This window comes from Engystomops pustulosus, chromosome 10 (assembly GCF_040894005.1).
Source record: "Engystomops pustulosus chromosome 10, aEngPut4.maternal, whole genome shotgun sequence".
Taxonomy (NCBI): Eukaryota; Metazoa; Chordata; class Amphibia; order Anura; family Leptodactylidae; genus Engystomops; species Engystomops pustulosus.
Window position 1 is genome coordinate 47,199,915 of NC_092420.1, and position 19,403 is coordinate 47,219,317.

At 42.6% G+C, this 19,403-nt stretch overlaps 1 protein-coding gene across 5 annotated transcripts in view; it reads left to right on the forward strand.

Moving 5' to 3' along the window:
* PDC (phosducin) overlaps nucleotides 1–19,403 on the forward strand; it is a 60,610-nt gene that overhangs the window by 5,233 nt on the left and 35,974 nt on the right. For 2 of the 5 annotated variants that reach the window (XM_072127226.1, XM_072127227.1), the window contains exon 2: nucleotides 19,082–19,099. The exons of 2 other annotated variants lie outside the window; for them this stretch is intronic. In XM_072127226.1, the coding sequence (XP_071983327.1) occupies nucleotides 19,088–19,099 (12 nt within the window). In that variant the 5' untranslated portion in view covers nucleotides 19,082–19,087. Of the gene's footprint in view, nucleotides 1–3,505; nucleotides 3,637–19,081; nucleotides 19,100–19,403 lie in introns of all 5 variants that reach the window. One more of the 5 variants, XM_072127230.1, reaches the window with a different exon arrangement.

Consider the following 19,403-nt stretch of genomic DNA (forward strand, 5'->3'; position numbering starts at 1 on the left):
TGCTGTGTGAGTACTGTGGGGAATTACTTTGTTAGATGCCTTGAAGCAGTGCAGGAAGCAGGGACACACGTAGAGTTTAAGTCCAAAAATCAAGTGTTTAATTTACACTTCTTTGTCAAAACACAAATTCAGCCTTGGCTTAGGCACATACAAAATACAAAATAAACCCTGCCCGGCTGGGCATTGCCTAATAAATAACAGCACCTAAATACATGTACCATGCTGCCATACACATGCTCTTGGCCAGCAGAATATCAGGAGGCACTCAAATACCTTTGCTGAACACGGTCCAGCCTTCAGCTCTCCATGTAGTGCCTCCCCTACTGCTTCTGGCCTGCAGTCTAAATTAGGCTCTAACGAGTCCAGTGACGCGCACCTATGGGTTATACAGAAACCCAGGACCGAAGCACGGATGGAGTAGGAGTCCCACTACCAGCCCACCCCTACTCCATAATTAGCAGGCCCAGTTCGGACATTACAAAGGTGTCTATGCTAGCTAGGCCAACATAGACCAAACAGACTCTTCCTGCTTACCACATGTCTGCATTAACCCTTGGGTTACTGCAGACAAATCCAGGGCTTTTACCATGTACTTTTTATCTGCCTGTAGGGCAGATAGCGGTTCTCCCACACAACACCTCTCACTTTTTCACAGTACTTAACTGGGGGGCTGTGTGGAGGACATTACTGAAGGATGTGTGGGGTGACATTACTAGGGGGCTGTGGGTACATTACTGGGGGGCTGTGTGAGTACATAACTGGGGGCTGTGTGGAGGAAATAACAGAGAGATGTGTGGGCACATTACTGGGGGTGTGTGGGGGATATTACTGGGGGTAACTGTTTGGGGCACATTACTTGGGGGTTGCATGGAGGATATTACTGGGAGGCTGTGTGGGGACATTAAAGGTTGGGGGCTGTATGGGGGACATTACTGGTGGTATCTGTGGGGGACATTACTGGGGGGGGCTGTGTAGGGTACATTACTGGGGGTAACTGTGTGGGTCACATTTCTTGGGGCGTGTTCACACGTGGCACTAGGACAGGCCTCGGTTTTATCTCATTTGCGCTTCCAGTGAAACACATGTGATCAGTAACAAGAACTTGGTGTTGTTTAAATGCAATATCGTGTGAGCGCAGCCTTACAGTATTTGGGGGAGATTGTTAGGGGCAGCAGCAGGACAATACTGTCAGGGAACCAAGATGAAGGGACAATGAGGAACATTAGATGTGGTGATGCCTAATGGTGAAGATAGAGGACGCGTCACCTGCAGTCACTGGATGTAACAAGTAGGGATTTCTCCAGTGTTTCTGTAGTTGTATATACACTCAGTAAAGTTGTTATTGGCACAACTAAATGTGAGGGGGTTATGTACAAGAGGGGGCATTACTGTAAGAGTGCTACATATGCATTGGGGCCCGTGCCCCTGATCTTTTACCACTCTAGCAACAACCCTGCCTCACTGTAAAGATGAGTTCAACCTTGGGCCTAACTGTTTAATATATGGGTATACTGCAACTAATCGCATGTGACTATTAAATTAATTAAAATAGCAAAACAAATATTCTACATTTAAATATACATTAAACATTAACATTATTCATTTTAACTGAAAAAATGCCTCATATTTAGGTCTTACTTGTGAAAAAAAAACTTGTCTCACAAGCCATTTTTAGACAGCTTTACAGTAAGTACCACAAAAGGTGAGTGGTGGAAGTATGTCTTTGTGTGAAAAGAGGCATGCATCAAAATTGTGCCACAACAAAGTTAGATTAGACAATTGTAAACAGATTTATCATTCACCACTAGACATTGCTATAAATTATAAATCTGATGTAATTGTTAAAAACATTGTAATGTCTAACTTTTGCATACTTCTGTTTTTTCTTTTTACAATTACAAACAATACAGCTTACACAGCCAAAAACTGTAAGATACACTCAAAAAGGAGAGCAGTCATAATAAAGGACACAAAAGTCATCATACCATTATCATACCCCCACCTCCTTCAACTACCCAACCAATGTGCAACCAAGCACTCATTAGAGAGAAATTGGTGTTCAACTTCTAGAGAATCCCTTGCAGTAGATTTAAAACAGTCACAAAGGTTTTCATGGACTGCCAAAATTGTGAAAAAATGTATGAAAATTTTGTATAAAAAGTAACTAGAACATTGTACATTTCCCTAATTGACCTTCTATGCTTTAACAGATAGGTAGTCATCTTAACAGTTGTCATCAGAATCCAGGAAAATATGCCTCAGACTCCCTCAGCCAAGAGTGGCCCCAATTGTGGGTGGCATACACAATAAAGCTCCAGGAGGAAAGGGGACCAGACAAACTAGAATGTAAATAGTGTTTTCTCTTTCTGTGACCTGAGTTGCTGTGCTGAAACCCCTCCTCCCCTGATGCTAATGAGCCTGAAAGACTCCTGGAGGTGCATTTAGAGCCCCTCTTTGCCTTTATGTTAAGCTGACTCGATTGCTGCATAATGTAATGTCTGTGTCCTCCAGTCTGTGACCTGTCCAATTAAATGCATTGTCACTGAGGTGCAGGAGCGCACCACTCATGATTAGACTTCAGCAAGTCGCCTCGCGCGGCAGCGCTGCTGCATGGCGGAGGGCCCCCACCTTCACCCCTTTGTACAGTCTGGCTGCGACCCAGGAACACCTGGTCCCATGTCCAATGAAGTTACATGGAAAAAAAAAACACAATATACTCATCTTGGGCTTCTTCTCCTGGCAGCTCCGTCTATTTCCCGCCTTGGTGCACCTAATATGACATCACGCGATGTCATCTAGTGTGTGCACTCGTGGGCCAGGAGAAAGACAGAGCCGCGTGTCGGGAAGAAGAAGCCAAAGGTGAGTATATTGTGTTTTTTTTTAAAGGAAACCTTCTGTTTGATTTGATGCATTGTGAACCAAACATACCTTGAGACAGTTGTAGCTACTCTGATGCAGAATCAGATATTATTTAATCCCTGAGCTGAGTGGTTTTGCTGAAAAAACTATTATAAAATTAAGATAATGAAGCTCTGTCACTTCTGTGGCTGGGCTCTAATGTTTTCATACAGTTACAAAAATTAAAACCACATGTATAAAAAATAATTTTAGATTTTGCTACCTTCTGGCGCTAATAACTTTTTCATACTTTAGTGTACAGAGCTGTGAGTGGAGTCATTTTTTGTAACTTTTGATGATGTTTCCAATGCTTCCAAGTTTGGGACTGTACAAAATTTTGATCACTTTTTATAGAATTATTTCTATTTTTCACAATGCCAAAAAAGTGAAATTTTCAACTTTGGGTGCTATTTTCCATTACGGGGTTAAACGTAGTGAAAAACCGTTATTATATTTTGATAGATTGGGTATTTTCGCACGTGGTGATACCTTATGCGTTTATGATTTTTACTGTTTATTTATATTTATATCAGTTCTAGGGAAAGGGGTGCGATTTGAATTTTTAGGTTTTTTATTATATATAAATATATATTTTTTTTAACTCAAGGTTGTTGTGGTGATGGATTGCCGCAACCTGATGACGTCACAGGGAGCGACGATCCTCGGCAAGATGGTGGCGCCCATGTGCTGCCATTTTCCCGGCGGCGATCAGTGTGTTGACATCTGCGATCGGTGCTGGTAAGCCTTTGTTGCAATATGCCCGTGAGCCCTCTCCATGCACCCGCACCCCGCATGTGACGTGCTATTACATCACATGTCGGTAAGTGGTTGAAAAAGGCTCTGCTGTGGACCTTACATTAAACAGTGACTCTGCTGTGGACTTTTTATCAATGAGGGGAGGCTGATGGACATTTTATTAATGTGTAGCGGCTGTATTTCCCTCCATAAGCCTATATTTTTATATATAGTCTTATTGTGCATCTTAATCTAAAATTGTCCCTTTGACTGAAACAGCTAAACCACCTATTGACTGCCCATAAATGTTTTAATGGGGTTGTAATTGTAGTACAGCATATCACATGTCTGCTTTCCTGGGAAGAGCAGTTGTTAGCTTGTCTTGTGACAGTACCTGCTCTGTCAGCTTGGATTGAAGAAAAAAATCTCATCTGGCTATTTAACCCATTAGATTTTGTTGTCAATACTGACCACAGAATATAGATGCATTCTGAAGAACAAGACTCCATACTCTAATCAGCCACCCATCATGCAGTCGGAGGGTACCAATGTTTCCATGGCAACTAGAAGCCTTATGAGGGCCCTTAGGTCTGCCATATAGGAAAACCTATAAGAACCCTCTTCAGGTATGGGGTCTAATAATCTACCAGTTTTAGGAATAAACAAGCTCTGTTCTGCTCTTCATTTACTCCTTTTATATGGAGAAGATAATGGGAGTTTGAGATCCTCTTTTCTGCTGATTTCGAAAGACCCAACAGCAGAGATCCTGTGAATAGGTTATAATATAATTACCCCTCAAGGACGCAGGGTCTTTTCGCTCATTTCTCGCTCTCCCCCTTCAAAAATCCATAACAATTTTTACTTTTCCTTTCTGTTATTTATTATTCCATGGCATGTACTGCGAAACTGGAAAAAAATGCAAATTTTTTAAAAACCGCATGTGCGTCACGTTCTTGTGGGCTCCAAATAACACCTGTACTTTATTCTTTGGTTCGGTGCGATCGTGGTGATACCAAATTTATATAGGTTTTATTGCGTTTTAATACATTTTCAAAAATTAAGCGAATGCGTATGAAAACAATGTTTTGCGAAATGAACCGACGTTTTCATTGCTACCATTTTGAGAACTGTGCAACATTTTGATCACTTTTATTACATTTTTTATGGCATGTAAAATGGTGAAAAAGTCGCATTTCGCACATTTGGGCACCATTTTCCGTTATGGAGGTCATCATTGGCAATAACCGTTATTACGTTTTGATAGATCAATTAAAAAAAAAACAAGGGAGAAAAGAGCCAAAGGGCGCTCGATGTGCGGATTATCACTGGGTAGGTGAATTGTGTTCCCCCATATAGGTTTGCACACACCTTTTTGTGTTGTGCGGGCGGCAGAACACACTTAGTGGTCAAATAGTGGTAGGAAGAGTTGCTGCCATAGGGATTCTCTCTCAGTGCGAATACTGTCAGAGCTGAAGAAACGTTAAAGGATTCCAATCTTGGTATCAATTGGATACTCCCGTATTCCCTTCAGGGATCAGGCACTGCCACCTCCAGTTTCAAAAATGTTTTTTATTTATAGTAAAAACTTGTTTACAAACATGAACTTAAAATTAAAATGGCCAGCAATACGCATTTCAGATCCGGAACGGATCCTTCATTAGTTGTAGTGTAGTGCAAAATGTAATCACCTGGGATTTTCGGTAAGGATGACGTGTTGAGTACCGAGTAATCGATTCTGCCCAAAAGTATTTTCTTTATTTAAAAAACTATTAGTTAATTTAGAATTGTGTGTAGTGGCCCAAGGATCTGTTATATTTATTGTGGTTTAATAAAAATATGTGTTTTAGTCAGTGTGAATCTTGGTATTACGATTTAACGGGGGTAAAACACTACTAAAATGGCTAACCAAGTGTCACGGGTGCTCCTGCTTTCCCTGTCTCGGATCGCGGGTGCACCAGCGCTCCTCTGTGTACCCCTGCTGCAGCCCCGCCAGCTCTCTCACCTCTCCCGGATCCTGTTCTTCCCCGGACTGCCGTGCACACGCGGCTCCTGCTGAGTCCTGTGTTGCCATGTTACCCGAGTTCCTCCGTGTTGCTGTGTTCCGTGTGCCTGATGCCCCTCCATCATAAATTATTTTCTGGTGCCCCTCCACCGTTACTTATTTTCTGATGCCCCTCCACCATTAATTATTTTCTGATGCCCCTCCACCATTAATTATTTTCTGATGCCCCTCCACCATTAATCATTTTGTATAATGCCCTTATAATTAATTGTTTTTTTATATCAGGGCCCCCGGCCGCCACAATTTGCTGCTGGTTAAAAAAAAACAAACCCTATACACACCTCTGACGGCGGCTCCCGCGTCTTCTTTTTCTTCTGGCTGCTGCCGGACAGGAAGGGGTGCGTGGCCGCGTGATGACGTCATCACGCGGCCGCACATCCAGGTTCAAGGAGCGATGTGTCCCGGGGTTGTCTTCCGGCCACATCGCTCCACCTGCAGCAGCCACATCAAGCACTATAACAGTGACGGTGCTTCCTGTCAGGACGGAGGCCCCTGCCGGACTGCGGAGACCTACCGGGGGCCTCAGCAGGAGCCGCTGGCACTCCAAGCCCTGGATGCGGCGGGGGCCGTATAAAAAAAACGGTCCATGGGCCGCATGTGGCCCACGGGCTGCAGTTTGTGGACCACTGTCTTAGACCATCTAGGGTAACCCTAAATGGTCTGATACTGATACTGTATTGCAGTATATGGAGTCTTTGCATATGATTAATTACAATGAGCCACAGCTGAGCTGAGTGGTTTTAGTGGAAAAAAACATTTATAAAATTAAGATAATGAAGCTCTGTCGCCTTTTGTGCCTGGCTCAGCGCTTCTCCTCTTCACATTAAGTATTAACTGCTCCAGAGAAAGATGTTATCACTGTGTTGTGCCTGACAGGCAGAAGTAATTAATCGCTGTGCCATCCCCCAGCTGCGGTGTATGAGTCCAGTTCAGGTTGATTAGTCTTTTTTGGACAGTTCAGGAAGCTCCACTGTAATGTGTTTATGTATGGCAGCCAGAAGCACCCAGCTTTCCCAAGGCCCTGAATGTTATAATTGTTTTTACAGCAAAAACACTCAGCTCAGGGATTAAACAAGATATGTTTCTGCATCAGTGTACCTATAGCATTCTCAAGGTATGTTTGATTCATAAATCATAAAATCAAATGCTAGATTTTCTTTAACTATCTATATAACATCTATAATCATAATAAACAGTTCATAGCAACCCCATATTTGTTATATTTGGTATTGCAATACACCAATTTCTTTCCGTTACACTGGTTGTCAATCCCTGAAAACTTTGCAGTTTAGCTTTGCCTTTATTGTACAGTACACACTAGTCACCAAATTATGTTAAAATAAAACCACAACATATTACTCTTTTATAGTATTATATCATCTGTAATTTTCCATAGCCAAGTGAATTTTATTAACACCAAAAGATGGTGGTAAGAATGTAATTTCAATTTTTTAATTTTTTGCTTTTAGTTTGCTCCAATGTATTTTCCAATTTCCTTATCACCGGTGCTGCAATTGGACAGCACCATCTTTTCATATGAACGGTGCTTTCTGTGATTTCATCAGAGGACACTGATCTGTTGTCATGACAGCTGGGAGTGTGTAAGAGGCTCTCATAGGTGTCATTTGGTAGAATCAGTTACAGTCGAAACATACAGTATCGAAACATACTTATTAGGGTAAACACAATGGAAGGGGTTTAGAAAAAAAAAGAAGAAAAAAAGAGATTGGAACACATTATTATAATTATTAAAAATTATCATTCCCTGCTGTGAACCCTGTAACAGAAAAGAAAATGACCAAATTGCCCCTCTCGCCATTTTAATAAAAAGTGATTAAAAAGGTTTCACAGTTCTCAAAATAGTATCAATAAAAAACATCAGTTCATCCAGAAAAAATGACAAAATATGATCAGGGAAATATATATATATATTTTTTTAAAAGTAATCTATAACAAAACTATATAACTGTTGTCTCATTACGATCATACTGACCTAAAGAATAAAGTGGATGTGTTACCTGGAACACAAAATGAAATTTGTAAAAATGAAGCCTTCTAGAAAATAGCCCAAACTTGTTTTTTCATCAACTACACCACATATGGAATTTTAATGCAGCTTCAAAGTTCACTTAAAAGAAAATTGTATGGTGTCACTAGGAAGTACAAAATGTGCAAAAGATAACAATCCCTAATATGACTCAAATGGAAATGGAAAAGTAAAAAAGATATGGCTTTTGGAAGGAGAGGAGTGAAAATACCAGAAAAAGCAAGACTGAAAAGTAATAATGAGCTAATTATTAGTTATTTTCATAAAACAACTAAATAAGTTATACTTATTACATAAGTACAATGGTAAATATAAATAAATATAAATTTAAAAATATTTTTTTGGTACATAATGCCATCTAAATTTAGGGAGTCCGATTTGAAGCAAGTAATTATCTTATGTACCTCCTTACTATAAGGTAATTCTTTTTAAATCAGATAGAAGTAAGCCAGTAGCCTCTTAACAACTCCAGTTATTTGTAGAAAACATGGAAGCATTGTTCGGCATTTTAGCCTGCCTTGTTTATCTTAATCCAATCACATTAACTTCTTACTTCTCTGCTATAAATACATGTAAGCATTAATCTCGGCCAAACATCTCACATGCTGTATTAGGCAGGAATTAGTTATTTATCTAAGTGGTTCACATGTAATTTTCTTCTAGTTTTTTTTATTATAGTTATCCTACCAAAGTGTATTTTATACCTTTAGTAATTCAAATACACATAATTCAATGGACTTTTTATACAGTTGGAACATCAATTTTCAGTGTTCAGTTTATTTTGAGACATTTAGTACTAACAATACCCTGTGTGTTGTATTAGGATCTGTGGTAGTGGATCCTCTGGACCACCGTGGACCATGACTTAAGCTGACACCTGGGGCCGGAGTCTAAGTGGTACCCAGTTTTCACAAGAGGCCGCCGCAAAGCGGGTTGGACTTTCTGGAGCGTGGTACCACCGGGAGGCCGTGACAGTACTCCCCCCCCCCTTTGGCCTCCCCCTCTTCTTGGACTGGAGGAACCTGTGTAGAAGAGCAAGATCCAGGATGTTGTCCTAAGGTTCCCAACACATTTCCTCCGGGCCATACCTCTTCCAGTCGACAAGATAGAATTGCTTCTCTCTGACCGTCTTCATATCAAGGACTTCTTTCACCTCGAAGACATCAGAAGCATCAGCTTCAGGAGCAGCAGGAGGTACTTGCCGGGAGAATCGATTCAAAATGAAAGGTTTCAGCAGGGAGACGTGGAAAGAATTTGGGAAGCGCATGGTGGGAGGAAGGCAGAGCTTATAGGCCACTGGATTATTAACTCATTGTAACACCTTGAATGCTCCTAGGAAACGTGGACACAGTTTGAAACTTGGGATCTTTAACCAAACATACCTGGAGGACAACCACACTTTGGCTCCTGGAGAGAAGATGGCAGGAGGCCTGCATTACTTAGCCTGAGTTTAGGTGCGGGCGGGCGGAAGGACGTCCAAAGCAAAGACTGACAACTGGATTTAAGGTTTTCTACCAACTCTTCCATGGTAGAAACATCAGCAGACACGGAGAGATGTAGGGGTGGACGTGGATGACTCCCATACACAACAAAGAAAGGAGTGGCACCGGCAGACTCAGAGGCCAGAGAGTTATAGGAGAACTCTTCCCATGGCAACAAAGTAGACCAGTCATCCTGTCAGGTGGAGAAAACAGCCTAGGATCTGATTAACCCTATCAACTTGTCCATTCAACGGAGGGTGATACGCTGAAGAAAAATCCAATTTCACCTAAAGTTGGCTGCACAAAGAACATCAGAACTGGGAAACAAACTGGACCCCACGGTTTGGTACAATATGTAGGTGGAGACCAGGAAGCCGGAATATGTGAGTGAAGAACAAACTGGCAAGGCGTGGAGAAGACGGCAGACCTGGCAGAGGAACAAAGTGGGATGATGGGAGATCAGTGATAAAGTCCATTGAAATTGCCACGGGCAGCTGGGTATTAGTAATGGCTGAAGAAGACCAGCTAGTTTTAGTTGAGATGGCTTGTTTTGGGCACAAGAAGTGCAAAAGCCCACAAAATCCAGTACATCCTTGACCAGAACTGGCCACCAGTAGAAACGGGAAATGAGGGCGACAGAGCGTTGCACCCCAGGAACTGATTCTTCCCCAACTACATCCGAGGCACGAGAGAGGGCATCAGCCTTAATATTCTTCTCTGCAGGACGAAAGTGTATCATAAAGTTGAAGTGGGAGAAGAAAAAGGACCAACAAGCCTGTTGATGATTAAGACACTGAGCGGTCTGGAGATAGAGGAGATTCTTGTGGTCTGTGTAGATACAGACTGGATGACGTGCTCCCTCCAGCAGATAATGCCTTTCTTCCAAGGCTAGCTTTATTGCCAGAAGCTCCCGATCACCTATGGAGTAATTCCTCTCTGCAGCAGAGAAGGTCTTGGAGAAGAAGCCGCAAGTGAGAGAGACTTTTGGACCCTTTCTGGGTGAGAACAGCTCCAGCACCAACTTATGAGGCGTCAACCTCTAGCAGAAATAGTATCTCCATATAGGCCATGTGAGGACGGAAGCAGAGGCAAAGGCAGACTTCAGCTTGGAGAAAGCTTCTTCAGATGCCAGAGGCCAGAGCTTTGGATTAGCGTTTTTCTTAGGGCCACGATGGAAGACACGAGAGAGGAGAAATGCAGTATGAACTGCCGGTAGTAGTTAGCAAAGCCCAGGAACCTCTGGATAGCAGGTAGTCCTACTGGGCGAGGCCACTGAAGTACCGCAGATAACTTGGCAGGATCCATCAAAAGTCTCTTTTCAGAGATGATGTACACGAGGAAATGAAGACTGTCTTGAGGAAACTGGCACTTCTCGAGTTTATCATAAAGGCAATTGGCCCTTAGACATCTAAGGGCTTGCCGTATTTGAGACTGGTGGGACTCGAGGTCCGAAGAGTCAGAATATCATTGAGATAGACCACGACACAAATATACAGCAAGTCTCTGAGATTGTCATTGACGAACTCCTGAAAAACAGCCGGAGCGTTACAGAGTCCAAACGGCATGACCAGATACTCGAAGTGCCCATCACAAGTATTGAAACCGGTCTTCCACTCATCGCCTTCGCGGATATGGATGAGGTTATGCACCCCACGTAGGTCTAATTAGGCTAACCTTGGCTCCACGAAGAAGAATCCTGCACAAGCAGGAGAAGGGGACTTGCGTATGAAGCCCATCTGCAGGTTCTCCTTCACGTAGGCAGACATAGCCACGGTTTCAGGCACAGAAAGAAAATACATAAGACCCTATGGGCGATTCACTTGCAGGGTTTCTGCCTGCTTTTCTGAGAAGAAGTCAGCAAAGTCCCAATATGGAGAATGGAGACCCACCAGTGGCTTGGAGGATTCCGAAGCAGACATGGTGGACACTGGGCGAAGAACCAAGAGACAGCGAGACTGGCACTCTGGACCCCAGTGAAGAATTTCCCCAGTCTGCCAGTTGAGCACTAGAGCATGTTGCTGTAACACGGAAGATCCAACAGAATGGCAGACGTGGGTCTCGGAAGCACATAAAACAACAGTCTCTCCTTGTGCATAGCCCCAACTGACAGAGACAGAAGCTTGGTGCGGTAATATACTGGATCGCTAAGAACCTATTATTGCAGCAATATGGTGATACCTAAAATATAACTTTTATTGAAAAAATTCTAAAGAAAACCTTTATACTCTCACTCAAGCAGTACTCAAATAACACCCCTATTTACCAATACATCTAAGTGCAAAGATAAACACTCACTAAGAACAAAAAATGGCAAAAATTTAACCATAGTATCTCAGCATTCATGGGGCTGTACGGCAAAGATAAAGGTAGAACATGCACCAAGACAAACCACCTACAGTCTTGTGGTCTCATGGTGCAGGCTCCCCTTTACACAATACATCTCACCATACCAATATACAATACCCATCGCTGATGTATGGCTGGGAAGGAGTCTTCAGACCTGTTCAAATTGGCGCTGAAGGGGGTGTAGAGCCCTAACAGACTCCCGCCCTTACAAGGGCAGTCCCCAAAACTGTCCCTTGTATATAGAAAAAAAGGCACCTCCCTAACGCGTTTCGACAGAGGTATCATCAGAGGGAGATTAAATACAAGTCAAAATAGCCCTGCAAATAAATATTAAAAAGACGCTATTAGAGTTTGAGTCGTCTCTATATTCCTTTCTCACTTGTTAGGCCGTTCTCTTGCCATCTTATACGGCCATAGCTGACCTTTTTGTGTGTATATACTCCTCAGTCCATTTTACCTCTTTTTATGAGCATCTTGATGCCACTGTAAGGGTCTAGTCACTGTATATATGGATGCGCTACTTTGTGTCGTTTGTCTATTGTCCGTGCGCCTGAATCTGTACATGAACCTAGAAAAAACACTGCAGTTGCGATGCGACATTACTGTGCATGAGCAGCTTCTCTGGTTGCTTCGACAACCAGTCATGTTAACCTTGTCCGGCCACCCAGAAGTGACGAGTAGTAGCTTTGATTCGCCAGGGGATGTGGCACGGGCGCAGATGACTGCAGCGCCCTGCCTCACACAGCGTGAACCACCTACCCTATCATGAAATGTTAAGTCACGGGGAGGAGGGACAGGCAGCATATTTAAACTTTACTCGCACAGGGGTCAAGTGTCACACGCCGGCTAACACACCCCGTGTGAACACACGGCTTCATTGGTGGGTGAAGAAGGCACTCCTTCCCCACTTCCATCTCACTTTTAACGTGATGGGACATCTGACTTAGAGTAAGAAGGCTGTAGAATTCGGGTCTACTATTATGGTTAATTTTATGACTCAAACTCTAATAACGTCTTTTTTATATTTGTTTGCAGGGCAATTTTGACTTGTATTTAATCTCCCTCTGATGAGACCTTTGTCAAAATGCATCAGGGAGGTGCCTTTTTTTCTATATACAAGGGACAGTTTTGGGGACTGCCCTTATAAGTCTTGTGGGTAATAGGGTAAGACTGTTAGGGCTATAAAACCCCCTGCAGCGCCAATTTGAACAGGTCTGAAGACTCCTTCCCAGCCATACATCAGTGATAGGTATTGTATATTGGTATGGTGAGATGTATTGTGTAAAGGGGAGCCTGCACCATGGGACCACAAGACTGTAGGTGGTTTGTCTTGGTGAATGTTCTACCTTTATCTTTGCCGTACAGCCCCATGAATGCTGAGAATTTTTGCCGTTTTTTGTTCTTAGTGAGTGTTTCTCTTTGCACCAGATGTATTGGTAAATAGGGTTGTTATTTGAGTACCGCTTGAGCAAGTATAAAGGGTTTTTAGAATTTTGTCAATAAAAGTTATATTTTAAGTATCACCAGATTGCTGCAATAATTTGTATTCTCGGTGGTAAGAATATTTTTATACATCAAGAATTCTTTGCTGACATTTACTTACTGCTAAGAACCTAGCGGCTTCTCTAGGCTGACCACAGGAAGGTGATACAGGGAGACCAAGAGAGCAACCAAGAAATTTCCCAAGAAGGCTGTGGCTTGAAACTGAGGACCTGTTCTGGAGCTGAGTAAAACAGGCAAGTTCAGTTGTGGTGAAGCTTTGCTCTCATCTAGAGATGCTCCTCCCTAACACTAGGTTCGTGCATTTCCTGGACACTTGGGGACGGACTGGACAAGACTCAAAAAAGTGTTGAGGGCTGGCACAATAGAGGCAGAGTCTTCGTCAGGAGTGCTCTTGGGGTGTCAGACGAGCTTTATCCACCTGCATGGGTTCCTCAGCATTAGACCCAGAGTGCGGCAAATGTGGACTTTGGAAGACAGGAGCCAGACAGGGCAGGCGGTGGATCTTGAGTTGTACTTGTTCAAGACGCTGCTCCTCAAAGCGCTCAGTAAACCAGATGTCGATCTGAGTGGCCAGAGAGATAAGATCACTCAGAGTAGATGGAAGGTCACATGCAGACAGTGCGTCTTTAATCCAGAAATCCCCTATTTAAAGGCTGTGACCAGGGTATGGAACTGAACCACATAGTCACCAACAGATGAGTCCCCTTGACGCAAGTTCAACAGAGCAATCTCAGCAGAAGACGCCCGGGCTGGTTGCTCAAAGACTGACCGGAGCTCAGCTTAGAAGGTGGTGATATTAGCCGTGACCAAGTCTTTCCTGTCCCAGAGTGGAGTAGCCCATGCCAGGGCCTTCCCAGAGAGGAGGCTGATGATGAAAGCCACTATAGACCATTCTGTGAGGAACTGCATAGGCATAAGTTCAATGTGCAACTTGAATTTGTTTGTAAGTTAGAACATGAACAATTGTATAATTTTAGTTATTTATTTTTTAACAATATTTTTTGTCCCAGCGACAGTTGGATTATCAAAATTTTGTGCTGTCATGGGACAAGGATTATCTATATAACTTCATTACAGACACCTTATAGCTGATAATTGCAGCCAGGGACATAGCCAGTTCATGGCTATAGAAATATATATCAAAATAACAAATATGGGGTTGCTATGAACTGGCTTTGAATTTTTCTTTGTTTGCCTTGGCAGCAGCTACCTGGCAATGATCGCTGACGCTGAACTGCCTGTCCACCAATACCACACATTTTTTTTCCACCACAGTTCAACTATTTAATAATATTTTATTCAGAATTTAACTTTTTATTCCTTTAACCTTCATATTCTTACATTTATCTATATTACGATTTACATTTATATATACAAAACCTTATTAGCCCAAGCCTCGAGCTTCCACAAATTACTGTCATATTGTATTATTTTAATCACTTTTTAGAGCTTGGTATAATCTGTAAATATCAAACTCTGTAAGCCATTACTGTACCATTACTAAACAAATATGAGAATGTGCCATTAATGACAAGATTGATTTCTATCACCAAGTGTTCACGCAATTACAATTCCCAGCTTTCTTATTTTATGTGCCTACCTTTACTCTTACAGCATTGAATGGAGAAGTCTATATACAACAACCACATCCTCCTCCATTTCAATTCTACAATTCACATGCTCATGGAAGCTGGTCAGATGAGTTTGACAGGATTGACCCCTCATAAATTCAGGCTGGTAGTGAATTATATGGTTATTAACACTGAGATACTCCATTAAAGTATCAGCTCATAAACATTTCTTTTTGCCATAGCTTTTAGATTCTCTTGAACCTGGTATACCTTTTAACTTTTTCGTTTCAAAGGTTCAAAACTGAGTTACAATACAATTTTGAAATGCAAATTGAAAAAAATTACTATTTTGTAAAATATCATCCATCAGCTGACATTCTGCCATTTACACTGTGTTTTATAATCTGTACAACCCCATTTTCACTAGCCTCTTATCATGAGACACCTTCCATCCGATTTTATAGTGTAGTCACAATTTTTGAACGCTCTCCTATATCCTTTCTGAAAATTCCATATTCAGTATTTGGGCTTCCAATAGATGTATACACAGAGGTATGGAATCAAGGATGGAATTTAGGGAAATGTAAAAAGTTCATATTGCAGTGAAACTATATAATAAAAGTAGGTAATTAAAGTAGAAACATACAATGGTGACTTCCTCACACTCCCCACAGTGGTCGGTATACCACCACAAAAAATGTCAATGGGGCACATTGTCGTACCGCTCACCCAAGGATTCAGGAAGTCAGGTGCTCTGGATAGGGTCCCAGTCCCATAGATAAATATGGTTTCCCATTTCAATTACTAGTAAATATCTACTATATTATGACCAGAGATGGGTGAATTTGTTAAAATTTGGTTTGTCACGATTCGCTGATTTTTTTTGTAAAAATTTGATTTGACCTGAATCGAATCATGATGAATCACATTTAAAAAACAGGTGTTTCCTAGCTGCAGAGCGCCTGTAGGGTGTTGTAGAATGTTGTGCCATGCTTACATATGCATAGGGAGCGTGGTTTGGTCTTCAAACAATGCTGTGTTTTAGTATGACACGCATATGACATCTGCCGCTCTTAGAATCGCTTCACTCTTCAATTCCATGTGCACTTACAGAGGCCAACTTCACCAAATAAGCAAAGCGGTAGCGCACCCTGACAAGGTAACGTCTGTGCCAGCTCAAAAGGACTGAGCTGACTCGGATACATGTAGAAACCCCCCAAAAGAGTGCAGAGGGTGCCGGCAATAATTCTGCATTGACGTCACTGATCATTTTGCCCTTCATTTCATCCGTCAGTGTCCACTTTCAATCGGTTAATAATCCATCATCAGTATTGCTAAAGCCAAAAACAAGCAGGAGTGGATCCAGAATAGAGATGACCAGTAAATGGGATATTTGCATGTTCTCTGTGTTCCGTATTCACTCCGGCTATCAATCCTAAGGCTTTTCATTCCTTCTGACAGATGAAATGAAGGGGGAAACTAAACATAAAAATAAAGCAAGATTTTGGAAACTAAAGATCAGGTTAGCCTTTTATGGCTATTACCTCTGTACAGTCACTTTTAACCGTTTCTCTGGTCTACTTATTACTGTCTTTATTGTATGAATTTTTACTGTGATTAATAAAGATTGACTTAGTCTCATAAATCTGAAGTTACTTGGTTATCACTTGTTCAAGCATTCGGTGTTATAAAATAGAGGAGAAAGTGGCATCTCTTGTGAAAGTTGTTGGTGTGACTGGGCGGGAAGCACATTCATCCAGTGGGCTGTAAAGAAGATATACTGGCCCTGACCGTAGTTACGGCTCCACACGTCCGCGCTTCCATGCACCTTGGAAGAAACTGATAAACTCAAGGACTGGCCCACCTTCTGTTGTACATATAGGTGAAGGGCTGGCACTGCCTTTTTGGAAAAAAAATTCCGGCTTGGAACTCTCCACCTCGGTTTGGCACAAGCCATTAGTTATCTGAAGGGTGCAGAGTCCACTACTTGGAAAGGGGGCGACTGCAGTACCAACAACTTGGACAAGAGCACTATCAGCTTTTGTAATCGCCTCTTTCAATGACTGCTGGCGCCATGCGTAGCGAGGAGCAGGAGAATCTGGCCAGGGAGATGATGTCAAAGACAAACAGCTCCCTTCAGCAGAGGTGCTGGAGCCTTGACTGGCTGAAATGGCATGTGTGCCACTAGGTTCTGCTGCTGCTGTTGCTGCGGTGACAGGAGGGACCTCCACATCTGTTCCACATTTCTCCCAGGCCATTGGATGGTGACCCTGCATGTGTTGACACAGGGGCATGGTGCCAATGTTAGCTCCCTGGCCCGGCTTCACTTTCTGCCCGCCTATTCTACATATACACACGCTCGACTCCTCTAGCGTCTCAACAAAAAGCTGTCACACTGCCGAGGTGATGATTTTCCTGCCAACATTCTGCGCTGAGTGTCTACTAACCCCGCTGTTTGTAAATCACGGCCGCTTGGCTCCCGTGCTCACACTGCTGCCACCCTGCTGATTCAAGGCCACAGTAGCGACTTGCTGCCTGCTCCATTGCCTGACACGCAAGCTGACAATCTCTTCACGCGACGATGATGAATCCCTTGCTACGGCCGGCTCCCAAGTGCGATCGGCTTCATCATCGTCAATTTGCATTTTCCTGTCACTGCTACTCTCCATAATGGTTTCAGTATGCATAACCTGCCTACTGCACGAAACAGAGGATGTCTGCCCCATCTCTTCACTGTCAAGCAGTTGCTCTGGCTGCTGGGAATGGGAAATGAGCAGGACAGAGGCTGGTTGAGGACAGGTGAGGGCCGCTGACCTGCTCCTGGGCCATGCCAACTAATTGTTGTATCTGACGAACCCACGGACACTTGGCTGGGGTTGTCAGATGTTATATTTGAGGAATTGGGTGACCGAGTTAACCAATCAACAACCTTTGGGTTGTTGATCAACACACTGCCTCTAGATGACAAGGGCAGTTCTGGCCTCACAGAGTCACCCCTGCTGCAGCATCCCCTTACTGTGCTGCAACCTCTGCCTGCTCCACCAGCCACGTTCCTGTCTGACAAAGTGGTTAATCAACTACATGGATTTGACATGTAAATCTTGCTCTGAACTTTAGCAACAAAAAGTATTGGAATTTGTATTATACAGATACCCCACAACGGACACCCTATAATTGGAGCGAAATTCACTCTATAATGTACATGAATTTCACACTTATTTTTTGCTCTGAACTTCAGCAACAAAAAAATATTGTAGTTTGCGTTATACAAATGCCCCAAACCGCAGATTTCTTCCTATTGGATTCAGTAACTAAAAAAACCTGCTTTTTAGGGTATACAGATCCCCCTAAATGCACACCCTGGGATTGGAGCAGGAATCGCTACAGCACAGTACACTAACAGCAGCTAGACGCTACAGACTGCATATTCAGTGTGAAGTGCCTGGATTGAAAACGGCTGGTTTTTATAGGGCTGTGTGACATCACATAAGCCTGCCGGTCACTGATTGGCTTACAGGTCTGCAGATGTCATCGAGGGTGTTCCTTTCTCCTTCCCAGAGTTCTCTGTCCCATGCAACATGTTGTGCTTGTGCCCATTTAGCTAAAAAGGAGGGAAAAAAAATGTTGTTCCCACTAATCAGCATAAACTTCTGGTTCATGACAAATTGAATTTTCGTATCGTATTTCCACTTCGTTCGAATCGATTTGCCCATCTCTTATTATGACTCTCCATTATATTCAGTTCTACATATCTAAACGTATTAGGGTCCATATTCATGCACGAAATCCTCATTTCTACCATATACAATGATTCCCTATCATATCAGCAATGTGTTCTATTTTGGAACCAAGTGGAACGCATATTGTGATGTATTTCTGGTCTATACCGATAGTCAGCCCTGCAGCGCATCTAGTGTGTTCCACAGTGGAATGCAAACCTGGACACACGTGCTTCCTGCACCGGAAGATGAACGGAGAGCTGTCCCACTCTATTTACTTTAAAATTACATTGCCATTCATGCATCTTTAGCGTGAGTACCATGCAGAGCGGGCCTCCCGCCATTTCCCCACGCTCTCTCACATGCTCCGCAGCATGAAACATTAACCATTTCAGCAAACTGGTAAGCTCCACATTTCTTTCTACTTTACAGAATTAACAAAGTATATGTATATTTCCGCATAGAAGGGGACAATACCGTCTGGTTCTTATCAACAAACCATAGAATATCTATGTCTGCAATTCCGACAGCCAGCCCTTACGTCGTGTATAATTACAACTATCCTCTATAGGAACCAGTTTACCCAATGTATATATGTATGTAGAACATGATACCAGATGCACTGCTTAATGGATTATCTTATATTTATACCTGATATCTATATTTGAAATTGTTTTCTCAAAACCTGTATATTTATTTTCTATGATTCTATATTACAGTGTCTCATGAAGGTCAAGGTATGCCTGAAATGTCACCTTTATATTTGTTTGAAAAATAAAATCTTAACTTACTGCAAAAGACATCAGTGTGACTGGATTCTATATCTGTTTAGAAATCATGAATCTGTTGCTTCTCTGCAGTGGCCTGACAGAGTTCACCAACTTTTTTGTGGTGCACCTTTAACATAGGGCGTGCAACAGACTTTGCATGTAAATCTGGCAAATGGTCTGACTGAACGCTGGAACGTCCCCTAATTTGTGTTGCATGGAGGCTTCCGCAGCCATGCCACAAAAGGGCTTCGAGCGATGCAATAGTGGCGCG